Below are 26,093 nucleotides of genomic sequence, written 5' to 3'. Positions count from 1 at the left end.
AATTAACAGAAAAATGAATGGGCTGAACTTATAGGTCATGACAATAGCTCAAACAGGACAGGAGATATACTTGTTCAAAGTCTGGTGTGGGATAAACAGTCTAATTAACAGAAAAATGAATGGGCGGACCTTATAGGTCATGACAATAGCTCAAACAGGACAGGAGATATACTTGTTCAAAGTCTGGTGTGGGATAAACAGTCTAATTAACAGAAAAATGAATGGGCGGACCTTATAGGTCATGACAATAGCTCAAACAGGACAGGAGATATACTTGTTCAAAGTTTAGAATTTCAGTTGATTACTATAGCCTCCCCCTTTCGCCAATCAGTGTATTTCTGTAAATGTCTATAGCAAGAGGCTACATTCACCCAAGTTTAGTCAGAATCGGGTCAGTGCTGTGTAAAATACTGTGGGTGATGAACGTACTAAGGTACGGAGACAGATCCACAGTCCCCTCCTGATTTCAACAAACCAAAGTGCACATAGCTTTCTGTCATTTCAGCTGCTTGATGTGATTGTGTGTTAGCTTCAGTTGGCTAGCTAGCGGTGCCAATGATTTGTTTACCATAGCAACCATTTCAAATTACAATGGATAGAATGAACGACCAGCCCATTTGCTTATCAACGTCAGAATCTCAGAACTATTTGGTATGGTGTACAAAAAAAATGCATGAAAACATGTCCATCTTTTTTTAATATGTTGGCAACCATTTTATAAAAGCAATAAGGCCCTCGAACATGGGAATTACAGAGAATAAAACCCTCCAAAGGGCTGTTTCCTTTGGCTTCCCCTCAGAACAGCCCTCAGTCAGGAGTTATCACATGATAATGTGCAGATTCTCATGCCTTATTGCTTAACTAGTTGACACTTATCACCTCCTCTCCCTCTTAAAAGAGAAAAGAGAGCGCTGTGTGGGTGATTATTATTAGTCCCAGATGTCATCTCTATAGTTCTATCTTCTTCGCTCAGAACTTCAGCTACTCTCTTATTGATCACAGGTTCTGAACATTAATCTCTCTGTTTCACATCTATCTGCCCGGCTTTCCTCCAAGATGACATTTCTCTTTTAAAGTATCATCATCAGACAGAGTGGCAGGAACAGAACTAGTCAAATAGCACCCTCTGGGTCCTGGTCAACAGTAGTGCACTATAAAGGGAACAGGGTGCCATTTGTGATGCCCTTTTCGTCATCAGACAGTCAGGAAGGATCAGAAGGCTCCAGATGTGCAAGCATTCAGACCATTTACTCAGTACTTTGTTGAAGCACCTTTGGCAGCGATTACAGCCTTGAGTCTTCTTGGGTATGACACTAGAAGCTTGGCACAACCTGTATTTGGGGAGTTTCTCCCAATCTTCTCTGCAGATCCTCTCAAGGTCTGTCAGGTTGGATGGGGAGCGTCGGCTCACAGCTATTTTCAGAGATGTTAGATCGGGATCAAGTCCGGGCTCTAGCTGGGCCACTCAATGCCCTTCAGAGACTTGTCCCGAAGCTACTCCTGTGTTGTCTTGGCTGTGTGCTTAGGGTCATTGTCCTGTTGGAAGGTGAACCTTTGCCCCAGTCTGAGGTCCTGAGCGCTCTGGAGCAGGTTTTCATCAAGGATCTGTCTGTACTTTGCTCTGTTCACATTTCCCTCGATCCTGACTAGTCTCCCAGTCCCTGCTGCTGAAAAACACCCCCAGAGCACGATGCTGCCACCACCTTGCTTCACTGTAGGGATGGTGCCAGTTTTCCCCAGAGCACGATGCTGCCACCACCATGCTTCACTGTAGGGATGGTGCCAGTTTTCCTCCAGAGCACGATGCTGCCACCACCATGCTTCACTGTAGGGATGTTGCCAGTTTTCCTCCAGAGCACGATGCTGCCACCACCATGCTTCACTGTAGGGATGGTGCCAGATTTCCTCCAGAAGTGACATTTGGCATTCAGGCCAAAGAGTTAATTCTTGGTTTCATCAAACCAGAAAATATTGTTTCTCATGGTCCTTTAGGTGCCTTCCCCAGATCTGTGCCTCGACACAATCCTGTTCCGGAGCTCTAAGGACAATTCCTTTGACCTCGTGTTGTTTTTTGCTCTGACATGCACTGTCAACTGTGGGACCTTATATAGACATGTGTGTGCCTTTCCAAATCATGTTCAATTAATTGAATTTACCACAGGTGGACTCCAGTCAAGTTGTAGAAACATCTCAATGGAACCAGGATGTACCTGAGCTCAATTTGGGGTATTGTGATGTCATTATGGGGTATTGTGATGTCATTATGGGGTACTGTGATGTCATTATGGGGTACTGTGATGTCATTATGGGGTATTATGATGTCATTATGGGGTATTGTGTGTAGATTGAGGATTTGTATTTATTTAATCTATTTTAGAATACGGCTGTAAAGTAACAAAATGTGGAAAAAGGGAAGTGGTGTGTATACTTTCCTCTGCACTCACATTTTCTTTTTTTACAAAAGATTGCACAGCACTGTCCGCGAACTTGTGATGCTCAGAGCCAAAGCTCGCTGCTTAGACCACTGTGCCTCTGCAGATCTCAAGCTAGCATTGTGAACTGAATACTTGATGATAGTTCATGGAATTATTGTGTTTTAAGCCTTCCCCAAACCATAGCCCTAACCACACTGAATTAATACCTAAACTTAACCCTTTGAGTTGTTTCTGTTTTAACACTGTAACCATGCAGAATTATCCCTGTAACCATGCAGAATTAACCCTGTAACCATGCAGAATTAACCTTGTAACCATGCAGAATTAACACTGTAACCATGCAGAATTAACCTTGTAACCATGCAGAATTATCCCTGTAACCATGCAGAATTAACCTTGTAACCATGCAGAATTAACCCTGTAACCATGCAGAATTAACCCTGTAACCATGTAGAATTAACCCTGTAACCATGTAGAATTAACCCTGTAACCATGCAGAATTAACCCTGTAACCATGCAGAATTAACCCTGTAACCATGTAGAATTAACCCTGTAACCATGCAGAATTAACCCTGTAACCATGTAGAATTAACCTTGTAACCACGCAGAATTAACCCTGTAACCATGTAGAATTAACCCTGTAACCATGCAGAATTAACCCTGTAACCATGCAGAATTAACCCTGTAACCATGCAGAATTAACCCTGTAACCATGCAGAATTAACCCTGTAACCATGTAGAATTAACCCTGTAACCATGCAGAATTAACCCTGTAACCATGCAGAATTAACCCTGTAACCATGCAGAATTAACCTTGTAACCAAGTAGAATTAACCCTGTAACCATGTAGAATTAACCCTGTAACCATGTAGAATTAACCCTGTAACCATGCAGAATTAACCCTGTAACCATGTAGAATTAACCTTGTAACCACGCAGAATTAACCCTGTAACCATGCAGAATTAACCCTGTAACCATGCAGAATTAACCCTGTAACCATGCAGAATTAACCCTGTAACCATGTAGAATTAACCCTGTAACCATGCAGAATTAACCCTGTAACCATGCAGAATTAACCCTGTAACCACGCAGAATTAACCCTGTAACCATGCAGAATTAACCCTGTAACCATGCAGAATTAACCCTGTAACCATGCAGAATTAACCCTGTAACCATGCATTAATAAAAATTTCAAAGGGAAACTATGAGCTCTTGTTGTGTTTTCTGCCCGGATACAGAGATGACAGACAGACACCATCACACCACTGACCTCTCCCAGTGACTACACACGTTAGGGTCATCCGGGTTCAGGGGCAACGCGCCATAGATCAACCCCAGGAGGGTGAACCCTAGCAGGGCCACAGAGACAGCCCCACCTGGCCCCATCCTCCAGCCCTAGAGAGAGAGAGAGAGAGAGAGAGAAAGAGAGACAGAGAGAGAGAGAGAGAGAGAGAGAGAGAGAGAGAGAGAGACAGAGAGAGAGAGAGAGAGAGAGAGAGAGAGAGAGAGAGAGAGAGAGAGAGAGAGAGAGAGAAACAAAGAGAAAGTGAAAGAGAAACAGAGGAAAATAAATATCATTAAAGTAATAATACTATTTAATTGTGAAACATCAGAAGGTTAAGCAAATACAAACAACAGCTAAATCAGCTCTCACAACCTTCTGTAAACACTGAGACCCTCTCTAACATTCTAAGAATAACGTCTTAACATTCTAAGAAGAATGTATTTTAACATTCTAAGAATAACGTCTTAACATTCTAAGAAGAATGTATTTTAACATTCTAAGAAGAACGTTTTATAACATTCTAAGAAGAACGTTCTATAACATTCTAAGACAAACGTTTTATAACATTCTAAGAAGAACGTTTTATAACATTCTAAGAACGTTTCTTAACATTCTAAGAAGAACGTTTTATAACATTCTAAGAAGAACGTTTTATAACATTATAAGAACGTTTCTTAACATTATAAGAAGAACGTTTTATAACATTCTAAGAAGAACGTTCTATAACATTCTAAGACAAACGTTTTATAACATTCTAAGAAGAACGTTTTATAACATTCTAAGAACGTTTCTTAACATTATAAGAAGAACGTTTTATAACATTCTAAGAAGAACGTTTTATAACAGTCTAAGAAGAACGTTTTATAACATTCTAAGAAGAATGTTTTATAACATTCTAAGAAGAACGTTTTATAACATTCTAAGAAGAACGTTTTATAACATTCTAAGAATAACGTCTTTTAACATTCTAAGAAGAACGTTTTATAACATTCTAAGAAGAACGTTTTATAACATTCTAAGAAGAACGTTTTATAACATTCTAAGAAGAACGTGTCTTAACATTCTAAGAAGAACGTTTCTTAACATTCTAAGAAGAACGTTTCTTAACATTCTAAGAAGAACGTTTCTTAACATTCTAAGAAGAACGTTTTTTAACATTCTAAGAAGAACGTTTTATAACATTCTAAGAAGAACGTTTTATAACATTCTAAGAATAATGTATTTTAACATTCTAAGAAGAACGTTTCTTAACATTCTAAGAAGAACGTTTGATAACATTCTAAGAAGAACGTTTCTTAACATTCTAAGAATAACGTTTCTTAACATTCTAAGAAGAACGTGTCTTAACATTCTAAGAAGAACGTTTCTTAACATTCTAAGAAGAACGTTTTTTAACATTCTAAGAAGAACGTTTCTTAACATTCTAAGAATAATGTTTTATAACATTCTAAGAAGAACGTTTTATAACATTCTAAGAAGAACGTTTTATAACATTCTAAGAATAACATTTTTTAACATTCTGAGAACTAAAAATGTCTCGCTGCATGTCGAGAAGAGGGATAAAATTAAAGTGTCGCACTGCAGGTAGGAGTTGGTGAAGTGATGATGACACAACGAACACACACACACACACACACACACACACACACACACACACAGCAGACAGGAATTGGTGCATGGAGTGACAATACATCACAGAGCCTATTTTTCATGCTGTCAGGAATATTCCACCATGATGAATAGAACCAATAGTGACAGACATTGATGCATGCCAAACCGTCACACCCACAAACACATCTGCAGTCCAAATGGCAACCACAGAGGTCTGCTCAAAAGTAGCACATTATATAGGGAGTAGGGCTCTGGTCTATAGTAGTACCACTATATAGGGAATAGGGCTCTGGTCTATAGTAGTACCACTATATAGGGCTCTGGTCTATAGTAGTACCACTATATAGGGAATAGGGCCCTGGTCTATAGTAGTACCACTATATAGGGAATAGGGCCCTGGTCTATAGTAGTACCACTATATAGGGAATAGGGCCCTGGTCTATAGTAGTACCACTATATAGGGCTCTGGTCTATAGTAGTACCACTATATAGGGAATAGGGCCCTGGTCTATAGTAGTACCACTATATAGGGAATAGGGCCCTGGTCTATAGTAGTACCACTATATAGGGAATAGGGCCCTGGTCTATAGTAGTACCACTATATAGGGCTCTGGTCTATAGTAGTACCACTATATAGGGAATAGGGCCCTGGTCTATAGTAGTACCACTATATAGGGAATAGGGCCCTGGTCTATAGTAGTACCACTATATAGGGAATAGGGCCCTGGTCTATAGTAGTACCACTATATAGGGCTCTGGTCTATAGTAGTACCACTATATAGGGAATAGGGCCCTGGTCTATAGTAGTACCACTATATAGGGAATAGGGCCCTGGTCTATAGTAGTACCACTATATAGGGAATAGGGCCCTGGTCTATAGTAGTACCACTATATAGGGCTCTGGTCTATAGTAGTACCACTATATAGGGAATATGGCTCTGGTCTATAGTAGTACCACTATATAGGGAATAGGGCTCTGGTCTATAGTAGTACCACTATATAGGGAATAGGGCTCTGGTCTATAGTAGTACCACTATATAGGGAATAGGGCTCTGGTCTATAGTAGTACCACTATATAGGGAATAGGGCTCTGGTCTATAGTAGTACCACTATATAGGGAATATGGCTCTGGTCTATAGTAGTACCACTATATAGGGAATAGGGCTCTGGTCTATAGTAGTACCACTATATAGGGAATAGGGCTCTGGTCTATAGTAGTACCACTATATAGGGAATAGGGTGTCATTTGGGACACAACCACTGTCCTGTAGAGACGAGGGAATGACAGTACGAACACCCCACGTTCATTTGGGGAACATTGCTGGAGGGTTCTCATTAAGGGTATAAGGTGATGCTGAGGTTGGAGAGGAGAGCTCAGAGACAGGCATGTCAAATGGTCTATAGACAACTTTATTTGTGGATTCAAATCAAGTTCTTCAAATGTGTGTGTGTGTGTGTGTGTGTGTGTGTGTGTGTGTGTGGAACAGGTTATACACTCAGCCACGGTGGCAGCCATCAGTAGAACAGGTTACACACTCAGCCACGGTGGCAGCCCTGACTAGAACAGGTTATACTCTCAGCCACGGTGGCAGCCCTGAGTGGAACAGGTTATACTCTCAGCCACGGTGGCAGCCCTCAGTAGAACAGGTTATACTCTCAGCCACGGTGGCAGCCCTCAGTAGAACAGGTTACACACTCAGCCACGGTGGCAGCCCTGAGTAGAACAGGTTATACACTCAGCCACGGTGGCAGCCCTCAGTAGAACAGGTTATACACTCAGCCACAGTGGCAGCCCTCAGTAGAACAGGTTATACACTCAGCCACGGTAGCAGCCCTCAGTAGAACAGGTTATACACTCAGCCACGGTGGCAGCCCTCAGTAGAACAGGTTATACACTCAGCCACGGTGGCAGCCCTCAGTAGAACAGGTTATACACTCAGCCACGGTGGCAGCCCTCAGTAGAACTGGTTATACACTCAGCCACAGTGGCAGCCCTCAGTAGAACAGGTTATACACTCAGCCACGGTGGCAGCCCTCAGTAGAACAGGTTATACACTCAGCCACGGTGGCAGCCATCAGTAGAACAGGTTACACACTCAGCCACGGTGGCAGCCCTGACTAGAACAGGTTATACTCTCAGCCACGGTGGCAGCCCTCAGTAGAACAGGTTATACACTCAGCCACGGTGGCAGCCCTCAGTAGAGCAGGTTATATACTCAGCCACGGTGGCAGCCCTCAGTAGACCAGGTTATACACTCAGCCACGGTGGCAGCCCTCAGTAGAACAGGTTATACACTCAGCCACGGTGGCAGCCCTCAGTAGAACAGGTTATACACTCAGCCACGGTGGCAGCCCTCAGTAGACAAGGTTATACACTCAGCCACGGTGGCAGCCCTCAGTAGAACAGGTTATACACTCAGCCACGGTGGCAGCCCTCAGTAGAACAGGTTATACACTCAGCCACGGTGGCAGCCCTCAGTAGAACAGGTTATACACTCAGCCACGGTGGCAGCCCTCAGTAGAACAGGTTATACACTCAGCCACGGTGGCAGCCCTCAGTAGAACAGGTTACACACTCAGCCACGGTGGCAGCCCTGACTAGAACAGGTTATACTCTCAGCCACGGTGGCAGCCCTGAGTAGAACAGGTTATACACTCAGCCACGGTGGCAGCCCTCAGTAGAACAGGTTACACACTCAGCCACGGTGGCAGCCCTCAGTAGAACAGGTTACACACTCAGCCACGGTGGCAGCCCTCAGTAGAACAGGTTATACACTCAGCCACGGTGGCAGCCCTCAGTAGACAAGGTTATACACTCAGCCACGGTGGCAGCCCTCAGTAGAACAGGTTATACACTCAGCCACGGTGGCAGCCCTCAGTAGAACAGGTTATACACTCAGCCACGGTGGCAGCCCTCAGTAGAACAGGTTATACACTCAGCCACGGTGGCAGCCCTCAGTAGAACAGGTTACACACTCAGCCACGGTGGCAGCCCTGACTAGAACAGGTTATACTCTCAGCCACGGTGGCAGCCCTGAGTAGAACAGGTTATACACTCAGCCACGGTGGCAGCCCTCAGTAGAACAGGTTACACACTCAGCCACGGTGGCAGCCCTCAGTAGAACAGGTTACACACTCAGCCACGGTGGCAGCCCTGAGTAGAACAGGTTATACACTCAGCCACGGTGGCAGCCCTCAGTAGAACAGGTTATACACTCAGCCACAGTGGCAGCCCTCAGTAGAACAGGTTATACACTCAGCCACGGTAGCAGCCCTCAGTAGAACAGGTTATACACTCAGCCACGGTGGCAGCCCTCAGTAGAACAGGTTATACACTCAGCCACGGTGGCAGCCCTCAGTAGAACAGGTTATACACTCAGCCACGGTGGCAGCCCTCAGTAGAACAGGTTACACACTCAGCCACGGTGGCAGCCCTGACTAGAACAGGTTATACTCTCAGCCACGGTGGCAGCCCTGAGTAGAACAGGTTATACACTCAGCCACGGTGGCAGCCCTCAGTAGAACAGGTTACACACTCAGCCACGGTGGCAGCCCTCAGTAGAACAGGTTACACACTCAGCCACGGTGGCAGCCCTGAGTAGAACAGGTTATACACTCAGCCACGGTGGCAGCCCTCAGTAGAACAGGTTATACACTCAGCCACAGTGGCAGCCCTCAGTAGAACAGGTTATACACTCAGCCACGGTAGCAGCCCTCAGTAGAACAGGTTATACACTCAGCCACGGTGGCAGCCCTCAGTAGAACAGGTTATACACTCAGCCACGGTGGCAGCCCTCAGTAGAGCAGGTTATACACTCAGCCACGGTGGCAGCCCTCAGTAGAACAGGTTATACACTCAGCCACGGTGGCAGCCCTCAGTAGAGCAGGTTATACACTCAGCCACGGTGGCAGCCCTCAGTAGAACAGGTTATACACTCAGCCACGGTGGCAGCCCTCAGTAGAACAGGTTATACACTCAGCCACGGTGGCAGCCCTCAGTAGAACAGGTTATACACTCAGCCACGGTGGCAGCCCTCAGTAGAACAGGTTATACACTCAGCCACGGTGGCAGCCCTCAGTAGAACAGGTTATACACTCAGCCACGATGGCAGCCCTCAGTAGAACAGGTTATACACTCAGCCACGGTGACAGCCCTCAGTAGAGCAGGTCATACACTCAGCCACGGTGGCAGCCCTCAGTAGAACAGGTTACACACTCAGCCACGATGGCAGCCCTCAGTAGAACAGGTTATACACTCAGCCACGGTGACAGCCCTCAGTAGAGCAGGTCATACACTCAGCCACGGTGGCAGCCCTCAGTAGAACAGGTTCTACACTCAGCCACGGTGGCAGCCCTCAGTAGAACAGGTTATACACTCAGCCACGGTGGCAGCCCTCAGTAGAACAGGTTTGTGGTTTGATTGATGCATGAGAGGAAATCAATGTTCCTCTTCCTCCTGTTCAGTAGCAGTTAATTTACACAGCCAGGGGATACACTCAGGTTCATTTCCTGAACATCACTCATTTACACACACATGGGGCACACACACACACATGGGGCACACACACACACATACACACATGGGGCACACACACACACACATGGGGCACACACACACACATACATGGGGCACACACACACACACACATGGAGTCTACAACCCACACAAGTGACTCAGGTAGTGCAGCTCATCCAGGATGGCACATCAATGTGAGATGTGGCAAGAAGGTCTGCTGTGCCTGTCAGCGTAGTGTCCAGAGCATGGAGGCGCTACCTCTGCAATCCTCCCTGGCATGCCGTCAATTAACTTCTGGGCCACATCCTGCATAATAGCCCATTCTTGCATAATCAATACTTGGAGTTAGTCAGAATTTGTGGGGTTTTGTTTGTCCACCCGCCTCTTGAGGATTGACCACAAGTTCTCAATGGGATTAAGGTCTGGGGAGTTTCCTGGCCATGTTTTGTTCCCCGAGCCACTTAGTTATGGCAAGGTGCTCCATCATGCTGGAAAAGGCATTGTTCGTCACCAAACTGTTCCTGGATGGTTGGGAGAAGTTGCTCTCGGAGGATGTGTTGGTACCATTCTTTATTCATGGCTGTGTTCTTAGGCAAAATTGTGAGTGAGCCCACTCCCTTGGCTGAGAAGCAACCCCACATATGAATGGTCTCAGGATGCTTTACTGTTGGCATGACACAGAACTGATGGTAAGCGCTCACCTTGTCTTCTCCGGAAAAGCTTTTTTCCGAATGCCCCAAACAATCGGAAAGGTGATTCATCAGAGAAAATGACTTTACCCCAGTCCTCAGCAGTCCAATCCCTGTACCTTTTGTAGAATATCAGTCTGTCCCTGATGTTTTTCCTGGAGAGAAGTGGCTTCTTTGCTGCCTTTCTTGACACCAGGCCATCCTCCAAAAGTCTTTGCCTCCCTGTGCATGCAGATGCACTCACACTTGCCTGCTGCCATTCCTGAGCAAGCTCTGTACTGATGGTGCCCCAATCCCACAGCTGAATCAACTTTAGGAGACGGTCCTGGCGCTGGCTGGACTTTCTTGGGCGCCCTGAAGTCTTCTTCACAACAATTGAACCGCTCTCCTTGAAGTTCTTGATGATCCGATAAGTGGTTGATTTAGGTGCAATCTTACTGGCAACAATATCCTTGCCTGTGAAGCCCTTTTTGTGCATAGCAATGATGACAGCACGTGTTCCCTTGCAGGTAACCATGGTTGACAGAAGAAGAACATTGATTCCAAGCACCACCCTCCTGTTGAAGCTTTCACTCTGTTAATGAAACTCAATCAGCATGACAGAGTGATCTCCAGCCTTGTCCTCGTCAACACACACCTGTGTTAATGAGAGAATCACTGACATGATGTCAGCTGGTCCTTTTGTGGCAGGGCTGAAATGCAGTGGAAATGTTTTTTGGGGATTCAGTTCATTTGCATGGCAAAGAGGGACTTTGCAATTAATGGCAATTCATCTGATCACTCTTCATAACATCCCGGGAGTGTATGCAAATTGCCATCATACAAACTGAGGTAGCAGACTTCGTGAAAATTAATATTTGTGTCATTCTCAAAACGTTTGGCCACGGCTGTACGCTGTAAGGCACATGTCAAGGCTTCGCTCAACACAAGTATTGTACCTCCATCAAAATTGAGACAATGTCTCTTTAGAAAGACCCGGCAATCTAAATTACAACAATCAGGAATGTGTTGTAGCTACATTCCTTCAATATTCCCTGTAGTCACCTTCACCTTTATGTAGTGTAGTGGTGTCTCTCTTTATGTAGTGTTGTGGTGTCTCTCATTATGTAGTGTTGTGTTGTCTCTCTCTATGTAGTGTTGTCTCTCTTTATGTAGTGTTGTGGTGTCTCTCTTTATGTAGTGATGTCTCTATTTATGTAGTGTTGTGGTGTCTCTCTTTATGTAGTGTTGTGGTGTCTCTCCCTATGTAGTGTTGTGGTGTCTCTCTTTATGTAGTGTTGTGGTGTCTCTCTTTATGTAGTGTTGTGGTGTCTCTCTTTATGTAGTGTTGTGGAGTCTCTATGTAGTGTTGTGGTGTCTCTCTTTATGTAGTGTTGTGGTGTCTCTCTCTATGTAGTGTTGGGGTGTCTCTCTTTATGTAGTGTTGTGGTGTCTCTCCCGTTGCAGTGTTGGGGTGTCTCTCTTTATGTAGTGTTGTGGTGTCTCTCTTTATGTAGTGTTGTGGAGTCTCTATGTAGTGTTGTGGAGTCTCTATGTAGTGTTGTGGTGTCTCTCTCTATGTAGTGTTGGGGTGTCTCTCTTTATGTAGTGTTGTGGTGTCTCTCTTTATGTAGTGTTGTGGTGTCTCTCTATGTAGTGTTGTGGTGTCTCTTTATGTAGTCTTGTCTCTCTCTATGTAGTGTTGTGGTATCTCTCTTTATGTAGTATTGTCTCTCTTTATGTAGTGTTGTGTTGTCTGTCTCTATGTAGTGTTGTCTCTCTTTATGTAGTGTTGTCTCTCTTTATGTAGTCTTGTCTCTCTCTATGTAGTGTTGTGGTGTCTCTCTTTATGTAGTGTTGTCTCTCTCTATGTAGTGTTGTGGTGTCTCTCTTTATGTAGTGTTGTGTTGTCTCTCTTTATGTAGTGTTGTCTCTCTCTATGTAGTGTTGTGATGTCTCTCTTTATGTAGTGTTGTCTCTCTCTATGTAGTGTTGTGTTGTCTCTCTTTATGTAGTGTTGTGTTTTCTCTCTTTATGTAGTGTTGTCTCTCTTTATGTAGTGTTGTCTCTCTTTATGTAGTGTTGTCTCTCTCTATGTAGTGTTGTGGTGTCTCTCTTTATGTAGTGTTGTCTCTCTCTATGTAGTGTTGTGGTGTCTCTCTTTATGTAGTGTTGTGTTGTCTCTCTTTATGTAGTGTTGTCTCTCTCTATGTAGTGTTGTGATGTCTCTCTTTATGTAGTGTTGTCTCTCTCTATGTAGTGTTGTGTTGTCTCTCTTTATGTAGTGTTGTGTTTTCTCTCTTTATGTAGTGTTGTCTCTCTTTATGTAGTGTTGTCTCTCTTTATGTAGTGTTGTCTCTCTTTATGTAGTGTTGTCTCTCTTTATGTAGTGTTGTCTCTCTTTATGTAGTGTTGTGGTGTCTCTTTATGTAGTGTTGTGTTTTCTCTCTTTATGTAGTGTTGTCTCTCTTTATGTAGTGTTGTCTCTCTTTATGTAGTGTTGTCGCTTTATGTAGTGTTGTCTCTCTTTATGTAGTGTTGTCTCTTTATGTAGTGTTGTCTCTCTTTATGTAGTGTTGTCTCTCTTTATGTAGTGTGTGTTGTCTCTCTCTGTGTACTGTTGTCTCTCTCTATGTACTGTTGTTTCTCTTTATGTAGTGTTGTGTTGTCTCTCTCTATGTAGTGTTGTCCCTCTTTATGTAGTGTTGTGTTGTCTCTCTCTATGTAGTGTTGTCCCTCTTTATGTAGTGTTGTGTTGTCTCTCTCTATGTAGTGTTGTCTCTCTTTATTTAGTGTTGTCTCTCTTTATATAGTGTTGTCTCTCTTTATGTAGTGTTGACTCTCTTTATTTAGTGTTGTCTCTCTTTATTTAGTGTTGTCTCTCTTTATTTAGTGTTGTCTCTCTTTATATAGTGTTGTGGTGTCTCTCTTTATGAGAGATAATGTTCTATAACAGTTCTATAGTGTTCTATAACAGTTCTATAGTGTTCTATAACAGTTCTATAGTGTTCTATAACAGTTCTATAGTGTTCTATAACAGTTCTATAGTGTTCTATAACAGTTCTATAGTGTTCTTTAACAGTTCTATAGTGTTCTATAACAGTTCTATAGTGTTCTATAACAGTTCTATAGTGTTCTATAACAGTTCTATAGTGTTCTATAACGGTTCTATAATGTACCTGTACTCTAAACAGTCATTTGAGCAGGAAGCTTACCTTGTGATGAGACAGGTTTGTGTGACTGGGATGGGGTTGCAGTGAAGGTATGAGTCCTTAGAGATCCTCTAGTGAACACAGGGATGGATATGGACAGACTGAACTACAACGCCTGTGGAAAACAGACAGAGGTTAATTGAGTTCACATAGTCTCTCACTAACCTGCTGAACAGCACACGGACATGCATGTGTACGCAGGACACACAACGATGTGCAAGCACACACATACACACGCGCACACACACACACACACACACACACACACACACACACACACACAGCAACGACAAACACAACCGTACAAACATAAGTATGTGTGGCTGCAGGGACCCCAACACACACATCTGAAACAGAGTACATCAGTGGTAGTCTAGACATCTCAGCAGTATTCACTCTGTTCTGTCATCAGTGGTAGTCTAGACCTCTCAGCAGTATTCACTCTGTTCTGTCATCAGTGGTAGTCTAGACCTCTCAGCAGTATTCACTCTGTACTGTCATCAGTGGTAATCTAGACCTCTCAGCAGTATTCACTCTGTTCTGTCATCAGTGGTAGTCTAGACCTCTCAGCAGTATTCACTCTGTACTGTCATCAGTGGTAGTCTAGACCTCTCAGCAGTATTCACTCTGTACTGTCATCAGTGGTAGTCTATACCTCTCAGCAGTATTCACTCTGTACTGTCATCAGTGGTAGTCTAGACCTCTCAGCAGTATTCACTCTGTACTGTCATCAGTGGTGGTCTAGACCTGACAGCAGTATTCACTCTGTACTGTCATCAGTGGTAGTCTAGACCTCTCAGCAGTATTCACTCTGTACTGTCATCAGTGGTGGTCTAGACCTCTCAGCAGTATTCACTCTGTACTGTCATCAGTGGTGGTCTAGACCTCTCAGCAGTATTCACTCTGTACTGTCATCAGTGGTAGTCTAGACCTCTCAGCAGTATTCACTCTGTACTGTCATCAGTGGTAGTCTATACCTCTCAGCAGTATTCACTCTGTACTGTCATCAGTGGTAGTCTATACCTCTCAGCAGTATTCACTCTGTACTGTCATCAGTGGTAGTCTATACCTCTCAGCAGTATTCACTCTGTACTGTCATCAGTGGTAGTCTAGACCTCTCAGCAGTATTCACTCTGTACTGTCATCAGTGGTAGTCTAGACCTCTCAGCAGTATTCACTCTGTACTGTCATCAGTGGTAGTCTAGACCTCTCAGCAGTATTCACTCTGTACTGTCATCAGTGGTAGTCTATACCTCTCAGCAGTATTCACTCTGTACTGTCATCAGTGGTAGTCTATACCTCTCAGCAGTATTCACTCTGTACTGTCATCAGTGGTAGTCTATATCTCTCAGCAGTATTCACTCTGTACTGTCATCAGTGGTAGTCTAGACCTCTCAGCAGTATTCACTCTGTACTGTCATCAGTGGTAGTCTAGACCTCTCAGCAGTATTCACTCTGTACTGTCATCAGTGGTAGTCTAGACCTCTCAGCAGTATTCACTCTGTACTGTCATCAGTGGTAGTCTAGACCTCTCAGCAGTATTCACTCTGTACTGTCATCAGTGGTAATCTAGACCTCTCAGCAGTATTCACTCTGTACTGTCATCAGTGGTAGTCTAGACCTCTCAGCAGTATTCACTCTGTACTGTCATCAGTGGTAGTCTAGACCTCTCAGCAGTATTCACTCTGTACTGTCATCAGTGGTAGTCTAGACCTCTCAGCAGTATTCACTCTGTACTGTCATCAGTGGTAGTCTAGACCTCTCAGCAGTATTCACTCTGTACTGTCATCAGTGGTAGTCTATACCTCTCAGCAGTATTCACTCTGTACTGTCATCAGTGGTAGTCTAGACCTCTCAGCAGTATTCACTCTGTACTGTCATCAGTGGTAGTCTAGACCTCTCAGCAGTATTCACTCTGTACTGTCATCAGTGGTAGTCTAGACCTCTCAGCAGTATTCACTCTGTACTGTCATCAGTGGTAGTCTAGACCTGACAGCAGTATTCACTCTGTACTGTCATCAGTGGTAGTCTAGACCTCTCAGCAGTATTCACTCTGTACTGTCATCAGTGGTAGTCTAGACCTCTCAGCAGTATTCACTCTGTACTGTCATCAGTGGTAGTCTAGACCTCTCAGCAGTATTCACTCTGTACTGTCATCAGTGGTAGTCTAGACCTCTCAGCAGTATTCACTCTGTACTGTCATCAGTGGTAGTCTAGACCTCTCAGCAGTATTCACTCTGTACTGTCATCAGTGGTAGTCTAGACCTGACAGCAGTATTCACTCTGTACTGTCATCAGTGGTAGTCTAGACCTGACAGCAGTATTCACTCTGTACTGTCATCAGTGGTAGTCTAGACCTCTCAGCAGTATTCACTCTGTACTGTCATCAGTGGTAGTCTAGACCTCTCAGCAGTATTCACTCTGTACTGTCATCAGTGGTAGTCTAGACCTCTCAGCAGTATTCACTCTGTACTGTCATCAGTGGTAGTCTAGACCTCTCAGCAGTATTCACTCTGTACTGTCATCAGTGGTAGTCTAGACCTCTCAGCAGTATTCACTCTGTACTGTCATCAGTGGTAGTCTAGACCTCTCAGCAGTATTCACTCTGTACTGTCATCAGTGGTAGTCTACACCTCTCAGCAGTATTCACTCTGTACTGTCATCAGTGGTAGTCTAGACCTCTCAGCAGTATTCACTCTGTACTGTCATCAGTGGTAGTCTAGACCTGACAGCAGTATTCACTCTGTACTGTCATCAGTGGTAGTCTAGACCTGACAGCAGTATTCACTCTGTACTGTCATCAGTGGTAGTCTAGACCTCTCAGCAGTATTCACTCTGTACTGTCATCAGTGGTAGTCTAGACCTCTCAGCAGTATTCACTCTGTACTGTCATCAGTGGTAGTCTAGACCTCTCAGCAGTATTCACTCTGTACTGTCATCAGTGGTAATCTAGACCTCTCAGCAGTATTCACTCTGTACTGTCATCAGTGGTAGTCTAGACCTCTCAGCAGTATTCACTCTGTACTGTCATCAGTGGTAGTCTAGACCTCTCAGCAGTATTCACTCTGTACTGTCATCAGTGGTAGTCTAGACCTCTCAGCAGTATTCACTCTGTACTGTCATCAGTGGTAGTCTAGACCTCTCAGCAGTATTCACTCTGTACTGTCATCAGTGGTAGTCTAGACCTCTCAGCAGTATTCACTCTGTACTGTCATCAGTGGTAGTCTAGACCTCTCAGCAGTATTCACTCTGTACTGTCATCAGTGGTAATCTAGACCTCTCAGCAGTATTCACTCTGTACTGTCATCAGTGGTAGTCTAGACCTGACAGCAGTATTCACTCTGTACTGTCATCAGTGGTAGTCTAGACCTCTCAGCAGTATTCACTCTGTACTGTCATCAGTGGTAGTCTAGACCTCTCAGCAGTATTCACTCTGTACTGTCATCAGTGGTAGTCTAGACCTCTCAGTAGTATTCACTCTGTACTGTCATCAGTGGTAGTCTAGACCTCTCAGCAGTATTCACTCTGTACTGTCATCAGTGGTAGTCTAGACCTCTCAGCAGTATTCACTCTGTACTGTCATCAGTGGTAGTCTAGACCTCTCAGCAGTATTCACTCTGTACTGTCATCAGTGGTAGTCTAGACCTCTCAGCAGTATTCACTCTGTTCTGTCATCAGTGGTAGTCTAGACCTCTCAGCAGTATTCACTCTGTACTGTCATCAGTGGTAGTCTAGACCTGACAAAAGTATTCACTCTGTACTGTCATCAGTGGTAGTCTAGACCTGACAGCAGTGGTAGTCTAGACCTCTCAGCAGTATTCACTCTGTACTGTCATCAGTGGTAGTCTAGACCTCTCAGCAGTATTCACTCTGTACTGTCATCAGTGGTAGTCTAGACCTCTCAGCAGTATTCACTCTGTACTGTCATCAGTGGTAGTCTAGACCTCTCAGCAGTATTCACTCTGTACTGTCATCAGTGGTAGTCTAGACCTCTCAGCAGTATTCACTCTGTACTGTCATCAGTGGTAGTCTAGACCTCTCAGCAGTATTCACTCTGTACTGTCATCAGTGGTAATCTAGACCTCTCAGCAGTATTCACTCTGTACTGTCATCAGTGGTAGTCTAGACCTCTCAGCAGTATTCACTCTGTACTGTCATCAGTGGTAGTCTAGACCTGACAGCAGTATTCACTCTGTACTGTCATCAGTGGTAGTCTAGACCTGACAGCAGTATTCACTCTGTACTGTCATCAGTGGTAGTCTAGACCTCTCAGCAGTATTCACTCTGTACTGTCATCAGTGGTAGTCTAGACCTCTCAGCAGTATTCACTCTGTACTGTCATCAGTGGTAGTCTAGACCTCTCAGCAGTATTCACTCTGTACTGTCATCAGTGGTAGTCTAGACCTCTCAGCAGTATTCACTCTGTACTGTCATCAGTGGTAGTCTAGACCTCTCAGCAGTATTCACTCTGTACTGTCATCAGTGGTAGTCTAGACCTCTCAGCAGTATTCACTCTGTACTGTAATCAGTGGTAGTCTACACCTCTCAGCAGTATTCACTCTGTACTGTCATCAGTGGTAGTCTAGACCTCTCAGCAGTATTCACTCTGTACTGTCATCAGTGGTAGTCTAGACCTGACAGCAGTATTCACTCTGTACTGTCATCACTGGTAGTCTAGACCTGACAGCAGTATTCACTCTGTACTGTCATCAGTGGTAGTCTAGACCTCTCAGCAGTATTCACTCTGTACTGTCATCAGTGGTAGTCTAGACCTCTCAGCAGTATTCACTCTGTACTGTCATCAGTGGTAGTCTAGACCTCTCAGCAGTATTCACTCTGTACTGTCATCAGTGGTAATCTAGACCTCTCAGCAGTATTCACTCTGTACTGTCATCAGTGGTAGTCTAGACCTCTCAGCAGTATTCACTCTGTACTGTCATCAGTGGTAGTCTAGACCTCTCAGCAGTATTCACTCTGTACTGTCATCAGTGGTAGTCTAGACCTCTCAGCAGTATTCACTCTGTACTGTCATCAGTGGTAGTCTAGACCTCTCAGCAGTATTCACTCTGTACTGTCATCAGTGGTAGTCTAGACCTCTCAGCAGTATTCACTCTGTACTGTCATCAGTGGTAATCTAGACCTCTCAGCAGTATTCACTCTGTACTGTCATCAGTGGTAGTCTAGACCTCTCAGCAGTATTCACTCTGTACTGTCATCAGTGGTAGTCTAGACCTGACAGCAGTATTCACTCTGTACTGTCATCAGTGGTAGTCTAGACCTCTCAGCAGTATTCACTCTGTACTGTCATCAGTGGTAGTCTAGACCTCTCAGCAGTATTCACTCTGTACTGTCATCAGTGGTAGTCTAGACCTCTCAGTAGTATTCACTCTGTACTGTCATCAGTGGTAGTCTAGACCTCTCAGCAGTATTCACTCTGTACTGTCATCAGTGGTAGTCTAGACCTCTCAGCAGTATTCACTCTGTACTGTCATCAGTGGTAGTCTAGACCTCTCAGCAGTATTCACTCTGTACTGTCATCAGTGGTAGTCTAGACCTCTCAGCAGTATTCACTCTGTTCTGTCATCAGTGGTAGTCTAGACCTCTCAGCAGTATTCACTCTGTACTGTCATCAGTGGTAGTCTAGACCTGACAAAAGTATTCACTCTGTACTGTCATCAGTGGTAGTCTAGACCTGACAGCAGTGGTAGTCTAGACCTCTCAGCAGTATTCACTCTGTACTGTCATCAGTGGTAGTCTAGACCTCTCAGCAGTATTCACTCTGTACTGTCATCAGTGGTAGTCTAGACCTCTCAGCAGTATTCACTCTGTACTGTCATCAGTGGTAGTCTAGACCTCTCAGCAGTATTCACTCTGTACTGTCATCAGTGGTAGTCTAGACCTCTCAGCAGTATTCACTCTGTACTGTCATCAGTGGTAGTCTAGACCTCTCAGCAGTATTCACTCTGTACTGTCATCAGTGGTAATCTAGACCTCTCAGCAGTATTCACTCTGTACTGTCATCAGTGGTAGTCTAGACCTCTCAGCAGTATTCACTCTGTACTGTCATCAGTGGTAGTCTAGACCTGACAGCAGTATTCACTCTGTACTGTCATCAGTGGTAGTCTAGACCTGACAGCAGTATTCACTCTGTACTGTCATCAGTGGTAGTCTAGACCTCTCAGCAGTATTCACTCTGTACTGTCATCAGTGGTAGTCTAGACCTCTCAGCAGTATTCACTCTGTACTGTCATCAGTGGTAGTCTAGACCTCTCAGCAGTATTCACTCTGTACTGTCATCAGTGGTAGTCTAGACCTCTCAGCAGTATTCACTCTGTACTGTCATCAGTGGTAGTCTAGACCTCTCAGCAGTATTCACTCTGTACTGTCATCAGTGGTAGTCTAGACCTCTCAGCAGTATTCACTCTGTACTGTAATCAGTGGTAGTCTACACCTCTCAGCAGTATTCACTCTGTACTGTCATCAGTGGTAGTCTAGACCTCTCAGCAGTATTCACTCTGTACTGTCATCAGTGGTAGTCTAGACCTGACAGCAGTATTCACTCTGTACTGTCATCACTGGTAGTCTAGACCTGACAGCAGTATTCACTCTGTACTGTCATCAGTGGTAGTCTAGACCTCTCAGCAGTATTCACTCTGTACTGTCATCAGTGGTAGTCTAGACCTCTCAGCAGTATTCACTCTGTACTGTCATCAGTGGTAGTCTAGACCTCTCAGCAGTATTCACTCTGTACTGTCATCAGTGGTAATCTAGACCTCTCAGCAGTATTCACTCTGTACTGTCATCAGTGGTAGTCTAGACCTCTCAGCAGTATTCACTCTGTACTGTCATCAGTGGTAGTCTAGACCTCTCAGCAGTATTCACTCTGTACTGTCATCAGTGGTAGTCTAGACCTCTCAGCAGTATTCACTCTGTACTGTCATCAGTGGTAGTCTATACCTCTCAGCAGTATTCACTCTGTACTGTCATCAGTGGTAGTCTAGACCTCTCAGCAGTATTCACTCTGTACTGTCATCAGTGGTAATCTAGACCTCTCAGCAGTATTCACTCTGTACTGTCATCAGTGGTAGTCTAGACCTCTCAGCAGTATTCACTCTGTACTGTCATCAGTGGTAGTCTAGACCTCTCAGCAGTATTCACTCTGTACTGTCATCAGTGGTAGTCTAGACCTCTCAGCAGTATTCACTCTGTACTGTCATCAGTGGTAGTCTAGACCTCTCAGCAGTATTCACTCTGTACTGTCATCAGTGGTAGTCTAGACCTCTCAGCAGTATTCACTCTGTACTGTCATCAGTGGTAGTCTAGACCTCTCAGCAGTATTCACTCTGTACTGTCATCAGTGGTAGTCTAGACCTCTCAGCAGTATTCACTCTGTACTGTCATCAGTGGTAGTCTAGACCTCTCAGCAGTATTCACTCTGTACTGTCATCAGTGGTAGTCTAGACCTCTCAGCAGTATTCACTCTGTTCTGTCATCAGTGGTAGTCTAGACCTCTCAGCAGTATTCACTCTGTACTGTCATCAGTGGTAGTCTAGACCTCTCAGCAGTATTCACTCTGTACTGTCATCAGTGGTAGTCTAGACCTCTCAGCAGTATTCACTCTGTACTGTCATCAGTGGTAGTCTAGACCTGACAGCAGTATTCACTCTGTACTGTCATCAGTGGTAGTCTAGACCTCTCAGCAGTATTCACTCTGTACTGTCATCAGTGGTAGTCTAGACCTCTCAGCAGTATTCACTCTGTACTGTCATCAGTGGTAGTCTAGACCTCTCAGCAGTATTCACTCTGTACTGTCATCAGTGGTAGTCTAGACCTCTCAGCAGTATTCACTCTGTACTGTCATCAGTGGTAGTCTAGACCTCTCAGCAGTATTCACTCTGTACTGTCATCAGTGGTAGTCTAGACCTCTCAGCAGTATTCACTCTGTACTGTCATCAGTGGTAGTCTAGACCTCTCAGCAGTATTCACTCTGTACTGTCATCAGTGGTAGTCTAGACCTGACAGCAGTATTCACTCTGTACTGTCATCAGTGGTAGTCTAGACCTGACAGCAGTATTCACTCTGTACTGTCATCAGTGGTAGTCTAGACCTCTCAGCAGTATTCACTCTGTACTGTCATCAGTGGTAGTCTAGACCTCTCAGCAGTATTCACTCTGTACTGTCATCAGTGGTAGTCTAGACCTCTCAGCAGTATTCACTCTGTACTGTCATCAGTGGTAGTCTAGACCTCTCAGCAGTATTCACTCTGTACTGTCATCAGTGGTAATCTAGACCTCTCAGCAGTATTCACTCTGTACTGTCATCAGTGGTAGTCTAGACCTCTCAGCAGTATTCACTCTGTACTGTCATCAGTGGTAGTCTACACCTCTCAGCAGTATTCACTCTGTACTGTCATCAGTGGTAGTCTAGACCTCTCAGCAGTATTCACTCTGTACTGTCATCAGTGGTAGTCTACACCTCTCAGCAGTATTCACTCTGTACTGTCATCAGTACTAGTCTAGACCTGACAGCAGTATTCACTCTGTACTGTCATCAGTGGTAATCTAGACCTGACAGCAGTATTCACTCTGTACTGTCATCAGTGGTAGTCTAGACCTCTCAGCAGTATTCACTCTGTTCTGTCATCAGTGGTAATCTAGACCTGACAGCAGTATTCACTCTGTACTGTCATCAGTGGTAATCTAGACCTGACAGCAGTATTCACTCTGTACTGTCATCAGTGGTAGTCTAGACCTCTCAGCAGTATTCACTCTGTACTGTCATCAGTGGTAATCTAGACCTGACAGCAGTATTCACTCTGTACTGTCATCAGTGGTAATCTAGACCTGACAGCAGTATTCACTCTGTACTGTCATCAGTGGTAATCTAGACCTGACAGCAGTATTCACTCTGTACTGTCATCAGTGGTAGTCTAGACCTGACAGCAGTATTCACTCTGTACTGTCATCAGTGGTAATCTAGACCTGACAGCAGTATTCACTCTGTACTGTCATCAGTGGTAGTCTAGACCTCTCAGCAGTATTCACTCTGTTCTGTCATCAGTGGTAATCTAGACCTGACAGCAGTATTCACTCTGTACTGTCATCAGTGGTAATCTAGACCTGACAGCAGTATTCACTCTGTACTGTCATCAGTGGTAATCTAGACCTGACAGCAGTATTCACTCTGTACTGTCATCAGTGGTAATCTAGACCTGACAGCAGTATTCACTCTGTACTGTCATCAGTGGTAGTCTAGACCTCTCAGCAGTATTCACTCTGTACTGTCATCAGTGGTAATCTAGACCTGACAGCAGTATTCACTCTGTACTGTCATCAGTGGTAGTCTAGACCTCTCAGCAGTATTCACTCTGTACTGTCATCAGTGGTAGTCTAGACCTGACAGCAGTATTCACTCTGTACTGTCATCAGTACTAGTCTAGACCTGACAGCAGTATTCACTCTGTTCTGTCATCATACGAAGCCTCTGATCATCGATGGTGTTACACAGGCTTGTAAAATGACAAGATATCAAAAGCAGTTTTAACACATGAATCAATATTTCATAGAGAAATGAATGTTTATGGGACAATACCAGTGGTTGTGACAGACAGATATTAATGATTCAGTAATAATGCAACAAATAATTCTGTGTCATGTTCTGTGTCATGTTGTTTATTAACAGCAGGCTGAAAACTCTTGTCTGTCTGTCTGTTTCTTTATCTGAATGAATGATTCATCTGTTTGAAGACCTTTGAAGTTGTTCCAGCCTAGGACTGGTCTAGGATCAGTCCATAGACAACAGGTCACCACTCCCCTGTGTATTGGTCAGCCCAGGACTGGTCTAGGATCAGTCTATAGACAACAAGGCACCACTCCCCTGTGTATTGGTCAGCCCAGGACTGGTCTAGGATCAGTCTATAGACAACAGGTCACCACTCCCCTGTGTATTGGTCAGCCTAGGACTGGTCTAGGATCAGTCTATAGACAACAAGGCACCACTCCCCTGTGTATTGGTCAGCCCAGGACTGGTCTAGGATCAGTCTATAGACAACAGGTCACCACTCCCCTGTGTATTGGTCAGCCCAGGACTGGTCTAGGATCAGTCTATAGACAACAAGGCACCACTCCCCTGTGTATTGGTCAGCCCAGGACTGGTCTAAGATCAGTCTATAGACAACAGGTCACCACTCCCCTGTGTATTGGTCAGCCCAGGACTGGTCTAGGATCAGTATTGATAAGAAGAGAACCTATAGACAGCACCATTATTGGATCACTCATTCCAAATGCTACACTGAGGATGTCGGCTGCTGTGTGCATAGCCTACCCATTTTTACCTACCTCATCCCCATACTGTTTTTATTTATTTACTTTTCTGCTCTTTTGCACACCAATATCTCTACCTGCACATGACCATCTGATCATTTATCACTCCAGTGTTAATCTGCTAAATTGTAATTATTCACCTACCTCCTCATGCCTTTTGCACACAATGTATATATAGACTCCCCTTTTTTCTACTGTGTTATTGACTTGTTAATTGTTTACTCCATGTGTAACTCTGTGTTGTCTGTTCACACTGCTTTGCTTTATCTTGGCCAGGTCGCAGTTGTAAATGAGAACTTATTCTCAACTAGCCTACCTGGTTAAATAAAGGTGTTCTCAACTAGCCTACCTGGTTAAATAAAGGTGTTCTCAACTAGCCTACCTGGTTAAATAAAGGTGTTCTCAACTAGCCTACCTGGTTAAATAAAGGTGTTCTCAACTAGCCTACCTGGTTAAATAAAGGTGTTCTCGACTGGCCTACCTGGTTAAATAAAGGTGTTCTCAACAAGCCTGATACTGTAACGGACCTGTAGAGAGCTATAAAGCATGGTGCTGGAGGGGGGTGCTGTCTCACACACACACATACACACACACACACACACACACACACACACACACACACACACACACACACACACACACACACACACACACACACACACACACACACACACACACACACACACACACACACACACACAGTTTGGCAGTAGGCTGGAGGGAGATGCTGTTTCTCATCACACAGGGACAGAAAATCAATACAAATAATGTTATTGTTGGTGCCAGACCCTGTTGAACATTTCCCAGTCAGAGGTCAGAGGTCACCACTGTAGCTCTAGCCTCTGAGACACTGGCTGTGGCACCCTATTCACAAGGGTCCATGCATAGGGCTCTGGTCTATAGCAGTACCACTATATAGGGAATAGGGCTCTGGTCTATAGCAGTACCACTATATAGGGAATAGGGCTCTGGTCTATAGTAGTACCACTATATAGGGAATAGGGCTCTGGTCTATAGTAGTACCACTATATAGGGAATAGGGCTCTGGTCTATAGTAGTACCACTATATATAGGGAATAGGGCTCTGGTCTATAGTAGTGCCACTATATAGGGAATAGGGCTCAGGTCTATAGTAGTACCACTATATAGGGAATAGGGCTCTGGTCTATAGTAGTGCCACTATATAGGGAATAGGGCTCTGGTCTATGGTAGTGCACTATATAGGGAATAGGGCTCTGGTCTATAGTAGTACCACTATATAGGGAATAGGGCTCTGGTCTATAGTAGTAACACTATATAGGGAATAGGGCTCTGGTCTATAGTAGTAACACTTTATCGGGAATAGGGCTCTGGTCTATAGTAGTGTACTATATAGGGAATAGGGTGCCACATTGGACATGGGTGTGGGTGATGTCTGGTAGAAACTGGTAGAGTTCTGTTCCAGCGGTCAAATCATATTAGAAGGAATGGACAGGAAACTACACAGGTTTTATCTACAGTCCAATCAGAGCAGCCTGTTGGGCGTGGTTAACCTCTTCCCCGGCTATTGGACCCGGTCCAGTTCTAATCTGGTCTGAGACCTATTTAACCAGTCAAGAGGGTTTTATATAGTAGAGAGTATTAGTTTATACGGTGTACAGTTCATTATAGATAGTAGAGGATTAGTTTAGCTGTGTACAGTTCATTATATATAGTAGAGGATTAGTTATACTGTGTACAGTTCATTATATACAGTAGAGGATTAGTTATACTGTGTACAGTTCATTATATATAGTAGGGAGGATTAGTTATACTGTGTACAGTTCATTATATATAGTAGGGAGGATTAGTTATACTGTGTACAGTTCATTATATATAGTAGAGAGTATTAGTTATACTGTGTACAGATAATTATATATAGTAGGGAGGATTAGTTATACTGTGTACAGTTCATTATATATAGTAGGGAGGATTAGTTATACTGTGTACAGTTCATTATATATAGTAGAGTATTAGTTATACTGTGTACAGTTAATTATATATAGTAGGGAGGATTAGTTATACT

The 26,093-nt window shown here is 44.2% G+C and overlaps 1 protein-coding gene across 1 annotated transcript in view; it reads right to left on the bottom strand.

Moving 5' to 3' along the window:
* The window catches only part of LOC118964977 (multiple epidermal growth factor-like domains protein 11), a 280,070-nt gene that overhangs the window by 216,736 nt on the left and 37,241 nt on the right, over positions 1-26,093 (bottom strand). Inside the window, exons 2-3 of the mRNA XM_036981545.1 lie at positions 13,731-13,842; positions 3,706-3,830 (exon numbers count right to left, since the gene is read on the bottom strand). Coding sequence (XP_036837440.1) covers positions 3,706-3,821 — 116 coding nt within the window. The 5' untranslated portion in view covers positions 3,822-3,830; positions 13,731-13,842. The remainder of the gene's footprint in view (positions 1-3,705; positions 3,831-13,730; positions 13,843-26,093) is intronic.

Source organism: Oncorhynchus mykiss, chromosome 6 (assembly GCF_013265735.2).
Source record: "Oncorhynchus mykiss isolate Arlee chromosome 6, USDA_OmykA_1.1, whole genome shotgun sequence".
NCBI lineage: Eukaryota > Metazoa > Chordata > Actinopteri > Salmoniformes > Salmonidae > Oncorhynchus > Oncorhynchus mykiss.
This window is presented reverse-complemented; position numbering and strand designations above follow the sequence as displayed.